The sequence below is a fragment of the Mustela erminea genome, chromosome 5, assembly GCF_009829155.1.
Source record: "Mustela erminea isolate mMusErm1 chromosome 5, mMusErm1.Pri, whole genome shotgun sequence".
NCBI classification, from domain to species: domain Eukaryota; kingdom Metazoa; phylum Chordata; class Mammalia; order Carnivora; family Mustelidae; genus Mustela; species Mustela erminea.
The window spans coordinates 33,307,092-33,328,411 of record NC_045618.1 but is presented as its reverse complement, the minus strand read 5'-3'; the positions used below and the strand labels follow the sequence as shown (position 1 = coordinate 33,328,411).

General features: G+C 40.3%; 2 protein-coding genes across 11 annotated transcripts in view; one reads left to right on the top strand and one right to left on the bottom strand.

The window, feature by feature from the left end:
* Positions 1 to 4,320, bottom strand: part of MYO9A (myosin IXA) — a 280,827-nt gene extending 276,507 nt beyond the window's left edge. For 6 of the 10 annotated variants that reach the window (XM_032342540.1, XM_032342545.1, XM_032342544.1 and 3 more), the window contains exon 1: positions 3,782 to 4,233. The gene's annotated coding sequence lies outside the window, so the exon portion shown is untranslated. The other 4 variants (XM_032342546.1, XM_032342550.1, XM_032342543.1 and 1 more) reach the window with 3 other exon arrangements.
* A 70-nt stretch (positions 4,321 to 4,390) lies between these two features.
* Positions 4,391 to 21,119, top strand: SENP8 (SUMO peptidase family member, NEDD8 specific). The gene is made up of 2 exons (XM_032342572.1): positions 4,391 to 4,556; positions 19,407 to 21,119. The coding sequence occupies exon 2, from the start codon at positions 19,443 to 19,445 to the stop codon at positions 20,079 to 20,081; it is 639 nt and encodes a 212-aa protein (XP_032198463.1). The 5' UTR covers positions 4,391 to 4,556; positions 19,407 to 19,442; the 3' UTR covers positions 20,082 to 21,119.
* Positions 21,120 to 21,320: the final 201 nt, after the last annotated feature.

Here is a 21,320-nt window from a genome sequence, read left to right as displayed (position 1 = left end):
CTCAGCAGGGTGTCTGCTTCTCTCTCTGACCTTCCCCCATCTTGTGCTCGCTCACGCTCCCGCTCTCTCTCTCTCTCTCTCACTTGCTTTCTCTCAAATAAATAATAAAATCTTTTAAAAAATAAAGTAGAAACAACAAAAATAGCAATAAGATATTATCTGAAATATCATGAGGGAGAATGTGCAGGATTTAATGATACTGGTAGTAAGGTACAGAGTGGAGGATGAGTCACAGGTTCCTGAAGACTTCTGGAGATGAAGATCATCTGGAGATGAAGATCATCATCAAGATAGGAAATCGAAAACAAAATTTTTTGTTGCAATTTGTCTCCCTCTTTTTGGAAGAAAGAGAAGCAGAGAAAGAGTTTTATTTTAGGGGCACCTGAAAGGCTCATTGGTTAAAGCCTCTGCCTTCCAGTCAGGTCATGATCTCAGGGTCCTGGGATCGAGCCCCGCACTGGGCTCACTGCTCAGCAGGGAACCTGCTTCCCTTCCTCTCTCTCTCTTTGCCTGCCTCTCTGCCTACTTGTGATCTCTGTCAAATAAATAAAATCTTTAAAAAAAAAAAAAGTTTTATTTTGTACAAGGCTGAAGTGCTTGTGAAATGTGAATCCAAGTGGAGATGTCCATTAGCAGTAATTCACAGAGATCTAGAGTTAAAGAGAGAGATCTAGGGCGCCTGGGTGGCTCAGTGGGTTAAGCCGCTGCCTTCGGCTCAGGTCATGATCTCAGGGTCCTGGGATCGAGTCCCACATCGGGCTCTCTGCTCAGCAGGGAGTCTGCTTCCTCCTCTCTCTCTCTGCCTGCCTCTCTGCCTACTTGTAATCTCTCTGTGTCAAATAAATAAATAAAATCTTTAAAAAAAAAAAAAAAAAAAAAAAAAGAGAGAGATCTATCTACACAGCAGCTCTAGATTTATGAATACATAAAGTCGATGTTAGATTTTAAAACATGACCCAAAATTCGCTAATATTTATTTCAAACTAAGTTAACAGAACCTGAAAAATCATGAAAACAAAGAAAATTAATATTTTGGGCAACCATATTTTCAAACATCCTGCACTTCTCCACAAATGAACACTGAGCCAACTTCTACAAGAGCAAAATCCAAATGATTAGAAAAGATGGGTTTATGGTACTAATTTCTACTGAGGTTTTACTTTTTTTTTTTAAAAGAAAATCTAAGTTTAAAAAAAAATCTAAGTTTATTCCATTTCCCTCATAAACTATCCACCACTAATGTTAACTAAGAGAAAAAACTTAATCACATATTAGACTGTGTACTTCACTATTGATACTTGATTTTATAAATAATTTAATCACTTAATTCACTAGCTTTAGACATTCGACTCTACCTACACTGTAAATGTTGGATCTCTGTCCTACAATCTGTTCTCCTCTCATTTATACCTTTTGCCCCAAAAATCTACTACAACCCAGAGGTTGATAATAAACTTAAGCCACAAATCCAGCTACCTCTTGCACATCAAGATCTGACAGAGGTGTAATCATCCAAACGCAACTTGTCACAAATTAAATTCTTCTTTCTTGACAAAAATAAAAATAAAAAATCCCATTCCTCCCTCGTATCAATTCACACTTCAGTGAAAGGTACAAGCTTGAAACCTAAATCTTGTATGAACCTTCTCCCTAATCTCAAATCCAATGAAATCACCAAATCCTGTCTACTCCCAATACCCAAATACAGACCCGCTACCATCATTTGCCTGATATTCCTGCCTTTAGTCTTAGACTACTCTTTAATCTACTCTACCCACTGCAGCCACAGTGACCTTTAAAAATGACAATCTGATCATTTCAGTGCCATAGTTTATTTCCTTCAATAACTTGGTAAGTATTATAATCACCATCAAAGCTAGTCACTCCACGGAAGCTCAGAAATTCAATGAGAACTTCAGTTATATCCTTTTTTGTAAATTCAATAAAAAGAGTCACTAGGAAATTTGAAATCCTGATAATTACTTAGGACATAAACAGCTAATACATTTCAAAGAAAAGCACGCAGTGTTGGTTGTAAAAGCAAAGACTAAAAATAATCTCGACATCATAAAAGCAATACTATCCAGCCCATAAATGAGGCATTTCCATATGTACTGTTGTTATATGATTTCTAGGATCTACTATGAGGTAGCGGGTGAAGGGGCAAAAGCTATAGAGTGTACAGGAAGCTACAGAGTGTGAAGTATTTGTGGTGCTTTTTAAGAGTATAATTTAATAATATAAATCTGAGAATGTATAGGTTTGTGTATGCTAAAAATATCACAGGAAGAACCCACATAAAGATGGAAATATAAGTTGCCTCTAAAGAGTGAAAATGGGTGATTGGAGAATACAGGGGGAAGAAAAACTTTTTACTGCATATTCTTTTGAATTTCTTGACTTTTATACTATGTCTAATTATTACCTATAATTTCAGTATGATGTTCTCCCTCCTCAGCTTCACACACACAAAATAAAAATTTTTAAAGTACTAACTACAAAAACTTCACTATACTTCATCCCTATACCAACGTTTAAAATTAGATACTGGTCATTTAGTGTAACACTACATTTCCTTCTTGACAACTCAGAAGTTCAACTTCCACAAACAAAATTTTATCCACTATTTCACTATTGCTGAGAAGGCTGTTGGTAATGACATCAGTCAACACTGCATGGTAACTGTACTTGCTTCAGGAAGCAGAAATGTATTATTAAATTGACATCAAAATCTTCAAAGATCAAGAAAAACCACAAAACTTACTTTTTTCCAGAAAATTCAAAACAACACATTAAAAATAATCCCCCAGTATCATTCAAAAACAGAGGGAAAAAATGCGTAAAAATCTACAGGAAGGTGAAGCGAATGATATTACATGGAGACACTGTCACATCCCTTAGTGTAATGTCATTTAATCCTTATAAAGGTCCCTTAAAGTCACACGTTCTACAGAAGACACAAGATGAGAAGAAGGCTGTGTGACCTATCAACACACACACCCTCTGCCCTGGGCTTCCACACTCTTCCCAGTCCCTCCCTTCTCAGCCACCAGATCAAACCCTCCAAACACGGGTGTCAGTTGGTCCCCTTAAGCCCCACGGGCGAGGGGGGGGGGAGACACCAGGTTAAGCAAACATCCCTCCAGGATTTAATGGAAAACCCTTTCAACCAAAGAAACGAGAAAGATAACAAGGTCTGCCCGAGAGAAGGGCTGGGGAAAGGCTGCTGTCTGATGATGTCTAAGAGGTGCTGACCAGATCCCCTGGGAGGTGAGAGCATCACCACACTACCCCAAAGCCGAGGTGGTGCGTAAGGCTGATGGAGAGCAAGCTGGGAGGGAAGGGGTCAGCAGGAACGGGGTGGCTGTGATGGACGTGCCGTGGAGCTGGGGGGTCGCTATCGGTTAGGGGGCGGCCGTGACTGGGTCTCGGAGGAACTGTGACCGGGTCAGCTTACGGGAGGCCGTAACAGTGCCTGAAGGCTCCATTAAGAGTCCTAAGAGAGTCCGAGGGGGCTTCTAATGGGCTGTGTTGGGGTGGGGGCCCCAGAACGGCCGGGACTGGCGGGCACGGGTGGTGTCCGGCCAATGGAAGATACGCTGGGGGGGTCTACAAGGGACCCCGCGCGGCGATCGCGTGTCTGGGAGGCTCCCGGGCAGACCCGCTCGCGGGGCGTCTCCGCTGGGGCGGGGCGGGGCGGCCCCGCAGGAGCCAAAGAGCTAGACCGAGACGTGGGCCGGGCCGGGCGGCAGGGCCGCTCCGCGGCTTGGGCGGGTCTTACCTCGGGCTCCGCCGCGGTGGCCACCACAGCCCCCTCCTCTTCGCCAGAAGCCACTTCCCACCCGCGGCCCCAGGGTCAGGCCGCCGAAGACAGCAGAGGCTAAGGCCACCAAGGGTCGGACGGTTCCGGGAGGGTGGGCCCAGCAGCCTCAGGGTCCGAGAGAGCGGCCGCCGCGCATCCCCCGCCCTGTCAGAGAGACTCCGCCCGGTCGGGGCAGGCACATACCCCGCCGCACCCCGCCCAGAGAGCACGCGTCGGACCGCCGCCTCAGCCGCTCTCGCTGTCTCTGCGGGTGCCGCGGGTACCTCCGCCGCCTCCTCTCACAGTCCTTGCGGTACTCTCAGCAGCCACCGCCAACCGCCGCCGCGTCCCTAGTCTGCTCAGGCCCGCGCGCCCCCGACCCCGCGCACGCGGCCCCGCCCCGCGCGACTCCCCGGCTGCAGACGAGCAGGCGCGCGCGCACTTACCTCCCACGCCCCCTACCGCCCGCCGGAGCCGGCCAGCCTGCCGGCCTGGCCCCCGCACGTGACGCCGCCAGAGAGTACCTCAGGCGCCTGCGCAGGCACGCCCCATTCGTCCGCCCCAGGCGGCCCCGCCCAGACTTTTCTTCCTCACCTTACGGCAGAGCTCGGAACCTTGCCTCAAATTCTCACTCCAGTAGAGAGGAATGTCGCAAGGTTGGGGTAAAAAACTCTGGGTTTGCGACCGTAGCTTTCGCTTTCCGGCCAACACAGAGGTGCCTGAAGGCTGGTTGGGGTGGTGAGGCCCGAGGCAGGTAAGAAGCCGCCTTCCCACTTTGGTTGGTCGGGCGGTCTGTCCCGGCGGGGAGCCGCTTTTCAGCCCTCGCGGATTTGGCATATCCTTGCCCCCTTCCCAGTTCTGGTGCCGGATTCTCAGCACCGCCCCTCTTAGCACACGCCCCTTCCCACGCACACGCCCTCTCCCCCGCATTTCCCCGCCTTGGTTTCCTAGTCTGACTTTCCATTCAATTTTCAGACTTTTCACGGAGTGCTTTCTCGTGCTTCATACTCTAGGAAGTCAGAAGTAAATGAAACAATTTTAGCTTTCTCAAGTGTGGTGTTATGTGGGAGACGTTGAGAGAATCCGCAGTAGTAATAAAGTAAAACTATGGGGGCGCCTGGATGGCTCAGTCCTTAAGCGTCTGCCTTCCGCTCAGGTCCTGATTCCAGGGTCGTGGGATCGAGTCCTGCCTCGGGCTCTTTGCTCCCGGCGGGGAGCCTGCTTCTGTCTCTGCCTCTGCCTGCCACTCTGCCTGCTTGCGCGCGCGCGCTTTCTCTCTCTCTCTGACAAATAAATAAAATCTTTTTTTTAATGTATGACAGAAAAAGAGCAGAGAACCCTCTGAGCATGAAAGAGGAGCCCCTGATTTTGTGGAAGGAGTGGGGGAAACTGTTTCCAAGGTGACCTTTGAGTCACTCCTAAGTTGTGTTAAAAGACTAGTGAGTGTGGCTGGCCAAGAAACAGGAGATAGAAGCAGAGAGAACGGTGGGTGCAAAAACATATGACAGTATTGACTGTAAGAGTAAAACGTTGGAGGAGTAGAGTTGGTGGAGGCCATAGGCGTAGATTACTCTTTAAAAAAGCATCGTTGTAAAGGGTGAAGAGAGATGAGGGGCGAGAATGTGGGCAGAAAGAATCTTTAAAGATGGGAGACTTAGACGTAAAAGTGTACCATGGAACCCATAAATGGACAATTCATGGATGAAGGTGGCTAATTTATAGCATCAAGGACAGTAGTGGAACTCAACCTATGTGCACGTTAGAATAACCTGAGAAGCTTTTTTGTGTGTTTGGGGGGGGAGTGGTTGTTGTGGTTGTTGTGTTTTGTGTGGTGTTTTTTTTTGTTTGTTTATTTATTTGACAGAGAGAGCACAAGTAGGCAGAGAGGCAGAGAGAGAGAGGGAAGCAGGCTCCCCGCTGAGCAGAGATCCCGATGCGGGGCTTGATCCCAGAACCCTGGGATCATGACCTGAGCCGAAGGCAGAGGCTTAACCCACTGAGCCACCCAGGTGCCCCGTTGTTGTTTTTAAAATAAAACCAATGCTCCTGTTCTAACAAACTTTGGGGTGAGGGGCTCAAGCGTCAGTATTTTTTAAAGACTCCTGAAGTGCACTGAAGGTTGAGAACCACTAGAGGAAAAGAAAGGATGGAAAGTTAGGAAGGGCAGGAAGTTGATGTCGTTAGCTCTGTAACATTCAGATGGAAGTCAATGGATGAGAGAGTTGGGGATGGAATGCAAAGCTTGAGCACAGTGATGGCAGTTTTGGATAAATACTCCGGGGAAAGGCGTCATTTCTGCCTTTCCCTTCAGCACAGTTCCATCCCTCAATCTTATGAAGTCCACCTCATGGCTCTCCCCTTTCCCTACTATCCAGCAGCATCTATCAGCTGGGGATCCAACCTTAGAGCTCAATCAAGGGCATATTCATTTCTGTCCCCAAAAGAATGAAGTCAGCTTGAGATTCGAAGATTAACTTTACTCCCCTAGAGATTACTGCAGTGCCTTGCCAATTTAGAATCTGTCTTCTGTTATTCAGCAATCATTTAAGTTAGGAGAGAGATATAAAGACAGTTAAAATATAACCCTATTTAGATCTCATAGTATTAGTGAAAACAAACCTTTTAAAAGAACAATTCAGGGCACTTGGGTGGCTCAGTGGGTTAAGCCGCTGCCTTTGGCTCAGGTCATGGTCTCAGGGTCCTGGAATCGAGCCCCACATCGGGCTCTCTGCTCAGCAGAGAGCCTGCTTCCTCCTCTCTCTCTGCCTGCCTCTCGCCTGTTTGTGATCTCTCTCTGTCAAATAAATAAATAAAATCTTTAAAAAAAAAAAAAAAAAAGAACAATTCAGTTGGCAGGCAGAGAGGTCTCTAAAAGGCAAAGCCAAAGCAGTGCATGGCTACTGTCTATTAACTAGGGCTAATCCAAAAACTTGTCTATCTGCCTGCAGATAAGACAGCGTTATATGACTAGGAATTAATATGAAGGGTAGGGGTGGGGCAGAGATAAAGATGATAAAGTGGGTGTGAACAGATGATAAGGAGCCTTGAATTCCAGGCTAAAGTATTTAGATTATCTACTCTAAGCAATTAATAGCTATAAAAAACAAAGATAAAAATAAAATAACCTTTTTTTACACCATGGACTTATTTGGCAGCCTGACCTGTGGCCCCTCTCTCAGAATGTTTTTAAATGTGAAAATAAAATAATAGAAACAAAATCAGTTTTATTGAAAATTTTAAAAATATTAAAAAACAGGTGTTTGATGTGGTCATATGTGTGTTTATGCATTAAATAACATCTGGCAGCAAGTAATTTCAAAGTAGTGATGAGTATAAATTGTATTTTGAAATACTTTTGAAATTTTGAAATATTTTTAAAAACTTCAGTGTGATATGAAAATATATTTCTGTTGGTGAAAAGATAGAGGGACTGCTAATACTACTGTGGATTATCCTATACTTATTGAAGAAAATGTTAAATTTCAGTTAGATATTATCAAAAATCAAGATGCAGTTTTTTTCCCAGTCCAAGTTCATGGAACCTTTAATTCTTACTGCATCCTGGCCCATGGAGCATAGATTTATAAAAAGCTGACCATAATAGTTTTAAGCAAGAACATGACAGATCAGATCTGTGTTTCAGAAGATACTGGCATAGTGTTCATTTCCCAGCCTCTCTCTGAGAGTAGGGAACTGGCTGTTTTCTTTTCCTCTTGTACCTAAGGGCAGCAACCAGTACTAATTCATTATTGCCTAATAATTTGGGCCTATAGGAATACTGAGCTTGTACTTATATATATGCAGGAGCATTTACTAGGAAATAAATTGGGAAAGACACATTGGGGCTCTTTTTGTGGAAATCATTGAATGCCAGAGTATAATTAGTACTAAATTTGGCAGATAATGAAGAGATTTTGAAAATTTTTGAGTAGAATAATTAATTAGCGTTCTGTTTAAAAAACTAATGTAGCAGTAATGTGTAGATTGGATTGTCAAAAGACAGGAATGAGGGCACCTGCGTGGCTAAGTGGGTTAAGCCTCTGCCTTCGGCTCAGGTCATGATCCCAGGGTCCTAGGATCGAGGCCCACATTGGGCTCTCTGCTCAGCGGGGAGCCTGCTCCCCCGCCCCCACCTGCTTCTCTGCCTACTTGTGATCTCTCTCTCTCTCTCTCTCTCTCTGTCAAATAAATAAATAAATAAAAATCTTAAAAAAAAAAAAAGAAGAAGAAGACAGGAATGAAGAGTCTGGAACAGTAAATAATTTTTCTTAATTTTAACTAAATTTTACTATAATGTGATCTCTAAAGGGTCTGCTATGTTATTTTGTTTCCCCAGTGTGACTGTCTAGTCTAAAGAAATATAAATTGGACTAAATCACATACCTTTCAATAGAGATGCCCATTTTTTTGTATTCTAAGTGGTAATGTTAGTACTTCTGATGGGTAACGGCTTTTACAATATATATAGATTCCCAGGTGTTGCTAAGGCCTTCCTTGATTAAATTCCATCTACACCTGTAAGTCCTATATTTCTGACTTTTTAAGGTCAAGATTGCTTTCTCTTTGTCAATCTCTTAAACCTCTTAGATGAGTAGAATGCATTAGCAAACAAAAAGGAAGTCCTCAAAGCCCAGATAACCCATCTCTTTAGAAACTGATCAGTAATTAAAAAAAAGAAAGAAAGAAAGGAACTGATCAATACCAGACTATGCAAAACTTACAGATTCCAGCTAGTACCCAACTTGTATGTTTTTTTAAACATATTCAAAAAAAGTGATTATGGGGTCCAAGTGATAACTAATCCAAGTAAGTAATGTAAAGTTAACTTTCTGAATCAGTTTCTCTGAGAGACTGCCTTCTTCAGCATGACTAGCCTATATAGATCTTGTACATCTAACTATTGGAGACCATTTGAGTACTGATACGGTTCAATACAGACTGAGAATCAAGTTCATATAGAGGTTGAGGTTCATCTGTTTTCTCCTTTTTAGGGGAAGGGGAAACAGATATATCTGCAGCAAGAATACGTGAAACTTACAAAGCTTTTTAAGAATCTTCATTACTTACAAAAGATCTCTGAAATTTCTTTTCTCTGTCTTCAAGTTAAATGGCTTCCCCTTCCACACCTTCATCTGTTAGAAAAGCACTAAACACAATCTTGAAACTGAAAAAAAATTGTCCCAATTACAATTAGTATTTTTGAGCATCTAGATTATAGGTTTAAAAACTTGAGGCCTTCTGGGGTGCCTGGGTGGCTCAGTCAGTTAAGCGTCTGCCTTTGGCTCAAGTCATGATTCCAGGGTCCTGAGATTGGGCCCCACCCACATCATGCTCCCTGCTTAGGGGGAGAATCTGTTTTTCCCTCTCCTCCCCACTTGTGCTCTCTCCCACTATCTCTGTCACTATCGCTGTCTCTTTCTCTCTCTCAAATAAATGAATAAAATCTTAAAAAAAAACTTGAGGCCCTCCTTCCCTTATGGTCAATGAATAAATACTCTCTCAGAGTACTGTAGTAGGTTCAATTCCTTCAAAACAAAAGCTTGGGATTTTTGGCCTTAGTTGGCTCTAATATTCTCATTACTATTTGTTGTAGTAACTTGGAATTTTACATCAGCAGCTAAAATAAATAGTTGCTAGAAATATTTAGCCCTGCTTAAGCCCTTATATAATATATAAGTCAAGCTGGGTCAGATAACTCACAAATATTTGTGTTAATTAACATTTAAAGACAAATTGCTACAACAGAAAATTCCTTATGTATAATTGGGACACTTCAGATCTTGTTTTCCTATGAGTACAATACAATAAAACATATACTCATTATTTCTTTTATTAATGTTTTAAATATTCATTGAGCCTCTACTATGTGCCAACCACTTTTTTGAAACCCATTAAGTGGGAGTTTGTAATAACAATTTACCTCTTAACTATTTATGAAATAATTATTTACCAGGCTTTGAAATCTATAGGAAAAATAAGATTAAAAGATGGTGGGTTTTCATACTCTTTAAAACTGTGTTTGGATATATCTACTGTGTGCTGAACACAGTGGTTATTTAAGAAATCAGTCAGATTACAACTTTAGCTTGATCACACCTTAGGAGCTTTAATGTGTTGATGCATATGATAAAATCTGTCCACTCCTTTATAAAATAATTATCTTACTCAGACCTCTCATTGAATCTATTGGCCTCCCCACACACTGTCTTAACAACCCCAAGTATTTTAAATTTTGCAGTTGTATAAAGTCATTTCTCAGAAAATTCTCAGCAAAGCACAGTTTAAGAAAAGGCTGGTGTTTACATCAGGTTTAGAGGAAGGAAAAATATGTGGTACAATTATAAATGGAACCTTTGAATTAGAAATGAGACTGAGAATAAAATTCTTTTCATAGTCGGGCGCCTGGGTGGCTCAGTGGGTTAAGCCGCTGCCTTCGGCTCAGTTCATGATCTCAGGGTCCTGGGATCGAGTCCTGCATCGGGCTCTCTGCTCAGCAGGGAGCCTGCTTCCTCCTCTCTCTCTCTCTGCCTGTCTCTCTGCCTACTTGTGATGTCTCTCTGTCGAATAAATAAATAAAATCTTTAAAAAAAAAAAAAATTCTTTTCATAGTCAACAACACCTTAGCCCTTGATAGCCATACGGAGTAACAGAGCAGTAAATAGAGAACCTTAGTTCTAGAAGAAATCCTAAAAAGTCACCTAGTTTGGCCCAAGGCAGGACCAAATGGGATTTATGGTAGTAGAGTTAATAGGCACAATCATCATACCAAGTAGTTTTTCTACTTTGAGAGCTGAATTCCTCTTCTTATAAAATATTGATGTCAGAGGAATATTGCTCAAATTTGTAAGCAATTTATGAAATTAAGAGATCTTCCTATGTTTATAACAATTTTGTTTTTAGGAGTTTTTCAAAATGTATTTTACTTCTGTATTTTGTTCAGGAAAAACATTTATTAAAATTTCTCCAGTTTGTCAATCACTAAAGAAAACAAGTATGAGTGAACTCTAATAATCTCTGCCTTCAAGAGGGATATATAAATCTTGATGGTAATTTTGATATTCCACTTTATACAAATCTTTGGATGGTTTAGGCTAGCTTTAAAAGGAAATGTTTAATGGGGGAAATTGAAACCAAAAAAAAAAAAAAAAATTTTGAACTTCCTTCCTGAAAATATTTCTGCTTATGCTGCCATGAAGTGCACATTTGGTCTTGGGATTTTATTCTTTTTGTGAAATCGCAAATGGAATCATATATTAGAAGTTGAACGTAATCCAATTTTGGTAAACAGATTAATTTTACATCTTTGTGTTTGAAGGTTCGTAGAAGAGAGATTAGACTTCCTCTGTTTTTTTCCCAGAGGACAGAAGTGAGACCAGTGAGCTGAAGAAACAGACATATTTTAGGTCAGTGTAAGAGTGGGAGGTGGTACATCTTTTTTCTTCCTGAATGGAAATAGCTGTATTTACTGGTTATGGGCTCACTATAAAAAGAAAGGGTAAAAAAATAAAGCAAGCAGACAGTATCAAAAGGTAGAAGGAAAAAAGCTAAGAAGTACTAATAATTCTCTTTTTAAAATGATATTTAAACTTTGGCTATCATTCTTGATTATTTTTGTGTATATTTTATACAAATTTTTTTAAAAGATTTTATTTATTTGACAGAGATCATGAGTGGGGGGGGGGGGAAGCAGGCTCCCTGCTGAGCAGAGAGCCTGACATGGAGTTTGATCCCAGGACCCTGAGATTACGACCCAGGCAGAAGGCAGAGGCTTAACCCATTGAGCCACTCAGGTGCCCCCGTTTTGTACAAATTTTGTATAAACTTCCTTTTCATAGCATATCATGAATATCTATGTCAGTAAATTTGTATCTATAATTTTGTTTTTTAATGGCTGAAATATTTCCTTGTATGAAATCTTGTTATTTAAATTTACCAGTCTTCTTTTGAACTTTCAGATTCTTTTAGTTTTTCTCTTATAAACATTGCTGTGATGAACATTCTTGTTAAATTTTTGCACACATCCTTAATGTTTCCCTTAAGATAGATTTCTGAAAGTGTAATGCCTGCATGTAGACATTTCTTAAGAATTAAAATATAATGGCAAACTACCCTTCAAAAAGCTTGCATTTGTTTATATGCCTATAAACAAGGAGAATGCCTGTTTTCCCATGGTCTCTCAGCATTGCGACTTATTAGTTTTCCTCATCGTTACTGATTTGATAGCTAAAGATGAAATCTTGCTTTAACTTGATTTCTTTTGATTACTAGTCAAGTGTTGAGTTTCTTTACGTGTGTTTATTGGCCAGTCACATAAGTGTATTAAGCTCTATTTTCTTCCAATATTTTTGTTTCCTTAACACTTAAATTTTACTCCACCTAAAATATAATTTAATATAAGGTATGAGGTAGAGATCTAACTTCTTTTTTTATCAAATGTTTCACAGTTTGTTCAGTGCCATTTGTTAACTAGCTCAGCAAGCATATCCCAAACTTTATTGCACAGACAATAAGGTATTGATAGATATTCTGTTTAAAAAAAAAAAAAAAAAGTGTCTCATGGTCAAGTGAGTTTGGGGGAAGAAAAAAAAGACCAAGAAAAGTTACCTTTCTTTATTGCAGAACTTCTTCTAGCTTCTAATATGCTTATGTGCCTTATGAATCTCCAGTAAGGAGTTTTAGGATGCAGCATTTCCCTATCTTATTTAACTATATAATCTTATTTCTTTGATTTCAAAAATATCTATAAAATCTGTGAAACTGTGCTGTCTAAAACAGTAGCGAATAGCCACATGTAGATATTTAAATTTAAGTTTAAGTTAATTAAAATTAAATATTCAGTTCATACTAGCCACATTTCAAGTGCTTAGTAGCTACATGTGGCAAGTGACTGCTATTTTGGACATTACCTATAAGGAACATTTCCATAGTCACCAAAAGTACTATTAGACAGCACTCCTTTGGAATACAGTTCATTGAAACTGACTCCCAACCTAGTGTTTTTTTTCTACTGAGCCAGCAGTTTCTTCCCTTAATTATATCAGCAGGTGATCAGGTTGGTAAATGTTGAATTATAAATTTTCCCTTTAAGGCTGTTTTTATTACCTTTTAGTAATTACCTTATTTTTTATAATAAATATTCAAGTAATATGCTTGGGTTTAAGGATTTTAAGATTAATATGAAAGAGTAGGCTCCTTTTAAAAAAAAATTAAGCCTTTGTTTATAACTGTTCTATGCTCTGGTTTCAATATTACCTTCATTTAGCTACAGAAGTTGGAAGATACAATAAACTGTAATTGCAGGGCTTGTATATACTGACAGCATACTAACATCATTGCTTCCCTCAGGTAGAGAGAACAGTTTTCTCTGGAGTTAGCATTCACTCATCTTACGCCAAAGGTAAAGCACAGAGCACAGAGTCATGCCCTAGCTAGGTCTGTCTGTCCTTTATGACTTTGTGACTTTATAAAAAAGACAAACATGCTTTATTTTCAAGAAGTTTCTGGGGCACCTGGGTGGTTCAGTCTGTTAAGCATCTGCCTTCAGTTCAGATCATGATCCCAGGGTCCTGGGATGGAGCCCTGTGTCAGGCTCCCCGCTCCCCCGGGAGCATTCTTCGCCCTCTCCCTCTGCCTGTCACTTACCTTGCTTGTTCTCTCTCTCTCTATCCCTCTTTTTCTCTCTCTTTCTCTCAAATAAATAAATAAAATATTAAAAAAAAAAAAAAAGAAATTCCCAAGTCCCATTATTACCACCTGAAATATAGGGAGCAAGGAAGAAAACTTTCTGAGAGCTTACTGTATGTCAGATGACATGCAGAGTGGGTTTTTTTGTTTTATTTTGTTTTGGGTTTTTTTTTTTAAGATTTTATTTATTTGTCAGAGAAAGAGGGGACAAGCAGGGGGAGCCACAGGCAGAGGGAAAAGCAGGCTCCCCACTGAGCAGGAAGCCCAATGTGAGGCTCAATCCCAGGACCCCGCGATCATGACCTGAGCCAAAGGCAGACATTTCACTGACTGAGCCACCCAGGCGTCCCCATGCCGAATATTTTTACTCTTATTTTGTGTAACAACCCTGTGAGGAAGGTGTTTTTATTACCTCATTTTACAGATGAGGAGAATGAGGCCCAGAAAAAGAATAAATAACTTGCCCAGAGTCACATAGATAGGCAAGTGGCAAAGTCAGAGCCTGGACCCAAAGCCTCCTAACTCCAAAACATAGAACTATAGTATGATTTATGGGACTTTACAAATAGAATTGGGAGATTATTGCCTCCTTAGTTCTCTCCCCAATCTTCCTTACCATCCACTAAGACCAAGTCCATAGGTCTTATTTCTGAAGGAATTTACTATTAATTAACAGGAGAACAGAAAAAACAAAACCAAAGCAAAAATGGGGTTGTAAAAGATAATACAAACATCTTAAGAGGCCTTATTTATCTTGTTTTCCTTAATCCGTATGGTCTGACTCCTTTCTTTGAAATGCTTCAGTCCTCTGGCAAACATTTATTGTACCTTAGATACCCCAACCACAGTGCTCACTATATAGAAAGGAAATATCCCTAGGATGGTTCTAGATGGCTCTTGGTTCTTTTGGTAGGTCCCTTTCTGTCACCCTTTCCCTACCCCATTAATAACAGGATCATCATCCTTTCAGTCACCCCAACTAAAACCCACAGACCATTTCCCAATTCTTCTCTCTTATCCACTATTCTCTGGTCACTTACTGAGTCTCTGTCTACAGTACCTTTTCCTCCTTGCCTCCCCATTTCTACTACCATTTCCCCTGATTTAGGTCATTTCCTCCTATATCTTCACTATCACTTTCAATAAAATTCTACTTTGATCTTTTTTTCCATATTCTTTTTTTATATTTATTTATTTATTTATTTATTTGACAGACAGAGATCACAAGTAGGGAGGCAGGCAGAGAGAGAGGGAGAAGCAGGCTCTCCGCAGAGCAGAGAACCTGATGCCGGGCTCGATCCCAGGATCCTGAGATCATCACCTGAGCCTAAGGCAGAGGCTTTAACCCACTGAGCCACCTAGGCGCCCATCTTTTTCCATATTCTCTCCCTACCAATTAATCCTATATACCACAGCTGAATTAGTAAACTTAGTAAATAAAGCACCAGCCTTGCCATAATGGCTTCCCATTTCCTCCAGTATAAATTTCGAACTCTTTCACCTGGATTTCAGTCCATTACCATTTAGCTTCTGATAATCTTCATCTACCCTCACCTGCATCCTGACTCTAACTTCATTCCAGGCAGACTGGACCACTCTTCTTAAGGCACTTCCTTTGTGTCTCTTACCTTCCTAATGCCCTCCTCCATGCATCCAACTTACCTGCCTTTCAAGAGCCCACTTTTACATCACTTTCTTCGTGAAATTTTTCCTGATCTCAGCTCTCCTTCCCTTTCACTCTCTTAGCCAGGGGTCATTGTTCCCTATTCTGAATTCCCATACATTTTATTTCTGCCCCTTGTGGGTTTCTTATCTCATTGACTATAAGCTACCTTGTACATCTTGGTATCTCCCACAGTAGCTAATATTGGGTATTCAGGAGTGCCTGGGTGGCTCAGTCAGTTAAACGTCTGCCTTCGACTCAGTCACAATCCCAGAGTCCTGAGATCAAATCCCACATCAGGTTCCTTGCACAGCAGGGAAGGGGGGGTCTGCTTCTCCCTCTGCCTCTCCCCCTGCTCATGATCTCTCACATGCTCTCTCTCTCTCTCTCAAATAATAAAATCTTTTTTAAAAAATTGGGTTCTCAGTAGGTGTTTATTGACTAAAATAATTGTATATTTGTGATGTCTTCATTATATATGTATTATATATATAATATATACATAAATATATGTATATTTATGATGTCTTCATTATAACCACATTATAACTTCACTGAGCTTAAGCTCAGTGAGGGTAAGAATTAGGACTATTTCATTCCCATTCTGTATTTCCAGTCCCTAGCACAGAGGAAACACTCAATAAACATTTATTGAATGAAATACAGTTACCCGTTGTTGGGATATAAATTTCTCCATGACACAGTGGATGTCTGGAGCTACTACTTTATGTTACATTTTTTTAAAAATCTTAGTTATCAGTATTTCTTCATTTTATATTGACATATACTCTGTGAGAAAGGTCATGTATTATTCTCACTTTACAGAAGAGGATATTGAGGCTTAAAGAAATTAAGTAGTTTATTTATGATTACACGGCCAATGAGTGACAGAACTGAGTCTAAAATTTAAGTCGTCAGATGTGGAGTTTAGAGTTTTTCTTTGCTAATGATGGTTTGGCCAAAGGCTAGTTTGGTTCCATTTGCTTTAGGATTGTTGTGGTTAAACTGTTGTAGTCATGCAATCCTTCCATCCAGTGGGATAGAGCCAGATCCTTGATTGACCCATTATCTGTCTTTTGGGTATTTTCAAAATCCAAACACTAAGACTTTTTTTGAAAGAAATCTTGGCCTTTTTGGTCACTCCCTCCAAGCTGAGATGCCTGTCTTTTCAGGTCTCCTTGTAGATTTCTGTCCCTAGTTGGTTTGGCTCTTAAGATACGAATTTGATTTCAGCTGATAGTGTAGAGAGTAGGTCTCCGAGTATTTGCCAAGCAGTACAATATGGCATTTACCACTACACAGTATTCAATGAAAGCATGGAGAAGGGGGCGGTGGGAGTTTGAGGGAGACTTGCTTGATGCACAAGCAGTCATTCCCTTTTCATATTCATTTACTCTTAAGTCAGATCAGCAGCAAGCTGAGTATCTAGCCTCCATAGACTTGCTTTTACTAGAATGCTATTTATTCATTTGCCATCAGGCTGGACATGAAGGATTCTTTTAAGAAATAATCCTCTGAAACTACTTCATCTATTATAAAAATATTTTGGCATATTATTCATTATGATACACTGTGTCTTTTATGAAAATTTCTTGACCAAAAACTGTCTAAACTTAATACAAAGAATGCTTTTACCTCTTCTGAGCAATTGCTTTGTTTTTACCTTATGGACATTGTGAATGTTTAACTTAATGCTCTCTGGTTAGCTGCCAAAAAGCTTACAGCCAGATTTGTGGCCCACCCATAGCAATGTGCTCTATGCCTCGTTAACTTTGGTCCTGGCTCTAGTTTGTGTCTCTGCTGAAGTTATTCTCTCTTCCTAAGAAAATCTTAATTCATGCCATCTTATTTCGTATATCTGTATTAAGACATTTTTTTTTAAGATTTTATTTATTTATTTGACAGAGAGAGATCAAGTAGGCAGAGAGGCAGGCAGAGAGAGAGGAGGAAGCAGGCTCCCCGCTGAGCAGAGAGCCCGATGCGGGACTCGATCCCAGGACCCTGAGATCATGACCCGAGCCGAAGGCAGCGGCTTAACCCACTGAGCCACCCAGGCGCCCCTGTATTAAGACATTTTTTTCTCATAAACAGCTTTATATTGTTTCTGAAATAGTTCAATCATGATATACTCTATGCACCTAAAACCATCTTTGGTGCTTCTTAGTTACCTCACTTACTTTAGGCTTTTTCTCTTGAGGGGTATGTTTATTTTTCTGTGTAGGTTTTTGCGGGGTTTTAATTACAGGAAAATGGTTGTACCACAAAATTTTATTATTTTAGTAGTGTGATCAAGTAGTAGAAACTTGGTCTAATGGCAATTGATTAAATTGATTATTCTAGCCCAGTCTTTCACAGAGATGGTTACATTTTCTTACAGTATGCTTTGTTTTGTACTCTTTCTTCATGGGACTATTGATTGCTTTGTGATTTGTAGTGATGTAACGCTGCCAGGTCATGAATAGCAGTTAGCTCTCTTTTGCTCAGATACTATGTTACCCTCCACTCTGATCAGACTTCTGTCTTTTTTAGCACCTTACCTTGGGTGACCATGACTATATTAATCTTAAAACTCATATAATTTGTCCTGCTCTACTCTAAATTAGTCATGCTTCTGTTTGGACAAGATAAGAGGAATAGATGTTTGTTTTCAAACCTCATTTGCTTTCGTTGGTATGGAGTGCTATCTAGATTTTCCTTACTAATAGCAATTAATGATATAAATACTGTTGGTACAACATTTTATATTCTTTCCATTACCTTTGAGTGAAACTGTGTGGCCTCTTCTACACCTCACTGAGGGATATAAAGCAGATCTATATCCTTTTCACAGACAACAAAAGCCAGGACAAAAGCATAAGTTTGTGATAGGACTGGGGCTAGATCCAGGTCTCTTGATTCCTGTGCCTAACTACCTTTCAGTTTACAAAAAAATTCTAACTTACATGTATTTTTTAAAGATTTATTTATTTATTTGAGAGAGAGAGAGCACAAGAAGAAGGAGAGGCAGAGTGAGAGGGAGGAGCAGACTCCCTGCTGAGCTGGAAGCCCAACTTGAGGCGTAGTCCCAGGACCTAGAATCATGACCCAAGCCCAGCGCAGATGCTTAACCACCTGAGCCATGCAGGTGCCTCCTAGCTTATATTATAAAATTACATAGTCTTTATCTTACCACTTGAGGTTAAAGATGGGAAGTGAACTAGGACATATTATATCACTCATGCTCGCAACTCGGGCACAACCAGGAATGGTTTTCATTTGTGTTACTCTCACAATTTTCTATTCTTGAAATTGTAGTTCTTTTTTTTTTTTTTTTTTTTTAAAGATTTTATTTATTCATTTGACACAGAGAGATCACAAGTAGGCAGAGAGGCAGGCAGAGAGAGAGAGAGAGGAGGAAGCAGGCTCCCCGCGGAGCAGAGAACCCGATGCGGGACTCGATCCCAGGACCCTGAGATCATGACCTGAGCCGAAGGCAGCGGCTTAACCCACTGAGCCACCCAGGCGCCCCGAAATTGTAGTTCTTTTAACTACAACTCTAATCACTGTCATATTCCATTATGGAATGAGGAAGCAATATTTTTATCTTTTTAAAATTAATGTTGAAATGGAAACTATTTCCTTTGTTAATGAGCAACATTTTTCTTTAGACTCTTTGAAAATTCACTTTAATATAAAAATAATTTGCCATTATTATCATGCATAAAGGGACAAATAAGTATATGGTTAATGCTAGGAAGTTTCATAAATATTTGTTATAATTTTAACAAAACTCTTCCTCTAAAGAGGAAATTAAAAACTCATGCTTATTGGGGCACCTGGGTGGCTCAGTCATTGGGCAACTGGGCGAAGACCCAGACCCTTAGGCTTGGGTCATGATCCCAGGGTGCTGGGATGGAGGCCTGCATCGGCCTCCCTGCTCAGCAGGAAGCCTGCTTCTCCCTCTCCCTGCTTGTGTTCCTCTCTTGCTGTGTCTCTCTCTTTGTCAAATAAATAAATAAAATCTTTTTTTTTTTTAAATCATGTTTATTGGTTCAGCATGAAAAATTTCCCAAGTTTTCATTCTAACTAATTGTTAATATATAGCATGTAAGTTAGGGTGTCTTGAATGTTTACTCTTCGTCAGACATTCTTGATGAACACTTTGCGATTATATTTAATCTTTACCAAAACCCTGTAAGAGTAGCTCCTATTTATGACCCTCATTTTACACCCAGGCATCATATTCAACAGTAAATATTATCTTCTGCTCTCCTTCAGCTTCTGGAATTTCTCATCAACCCTGGTCAGTACAAGATGGACCCTGTAGTCTTGAGTTACATGGATAGTCTACTGCGGCAATCAGATGTCTCACTATTGGATCCTCCAAGCTGGCTCAATGACCATATCATTGGATTTGCCTTTGAGTACTTTGCCAACTGTCAGTTTCATGACTGTTCTGACCGTGTCTGCTTCATCAGCCCTGAAGTTACCCAGTTCATCAAGTGCACTAGCAACCGAGCAGAGATTGCCATGTTCCTTGAACCCCTGGACCTCCCCAACAAAAGAGTTTTATTTTTAGCCATCAATGATAATTCCAACGAGGCAGCTGGGGGAACCCATTGGAGTTTGTTGGTTTATGTCCAAGATAAAAATAGCTTTTTTCACTATGATTCTCATAGCAGAAGTAACTCAGTCCATGCAAAGCAGGTAGCAGAGAAACTGGAAGCTTTCTTGGGCAGAAAAGGAGACAAACTGGCCTTTGTGGAAGAAAAAGCCCCTGCTCAACAAAACAGTTATGACTGTGGGATGTATGTGATTTGTAACACTGAGGCCTTGTGTCAGAACTTCTTTAGGCAACAGCCAGAATCACTATTGCAGCTACTCACTCCTACATACATCACAAAGAAAAGAGGAGAATGGAAAGATCTCATTGCCAGACTTGCCAAAAATTAGCTATCAAAGTATATCTGTGACTTTTGAAGTCTTTTCTCTCTGCCCATCCCCATTTATTGGATGGCTGCAGTCTCAGTGCCTGAAGGAAGATGCCCAGTAGAGGGAAGTTTAGTGTTCTTATTTTTCCCTGGAAGAATGTCCTCCTCTGCATTATCCAGATGGAAAGTTTCACTTTAACCCTAACGTGAGAGCAGTGTGCTCTGTGAAAATGTCTTGAAGTTATGTATCAAAACCTTAAAACCACGCTATCTTAACATTTATTAATTCCCTTTTTGTCTCCCTTATCCACATTGGCTTATCCCTAAGGAAAAGCAGTGATCTTTAAAGAAATCAAGTGTATGTGAAATCTAAAGGAATGCAAGAACATTCTAGAAGAATCAAGCTTCGGGTAGAAGCAGGTCAAGATCTAACCTAATTCAGGATCTAAATATTGGGAGAATCAAATACTCATTTCTGTGGTATCTCTTCTATTCGCCGTGAGAGGCTTTCCTGGCTATCTTTGTAACCTTTGCAGATACTTGATAAAGATGATGTTAGCCCATCTCCCACCATCTGATTTCTGGACTGCTTTAAGAGAGGGGGAATCTTGAGTAACTTCATTAAAATATATGGCTGCTGGACCTTTTAGTTTGCTCAGTGGATGGGTTGACTTGCTGCTCTGCATCGATAACAGCTTTTCTTCACTTTGTCTGTTACCCATGCATACAGTCCTTCCTTAACATCCAAAGTTCTGTGGCTTTAAAACTCATAGCTGATAACTTCCTAAGGTTACCTGTTATTTCTAATAAGTATTGCTGCTTTCTGATAGTCATAATTTTTCCTTTCCTCTCTATCTGTAGTCTGGCAGAATTGGTTTGTTATGTCATGGTGATATCAGGGGTATTCTTGTATCTAAAACTTGCAGACTTAAGGTTGGTTTGTTTTTGCGATTATAAAGCAGAAAAAGTGACCTTTCTCAACCCTTCCACTTAATTCAAAACGGAAACGATGTTATTTTTAAATATGGAACCAAGAATAAAAAATGCTATCCCTCCTAAATCATTGATGTGTTTTTTCTGAGTTTCAAGTAATAAACAAGCAGATGATATGTACACACATTAATGTACACACATTAATTCTACTCCTAACAAAAATTAGATTTCGGTGCATATGAGGCTTGAAAACCAAAGATTAGTTTCAGCTCGCTCCCCAGCCTACCTTTGCCCCCAGCCCTCATGGCCCAAAATAACCTCACCAGTC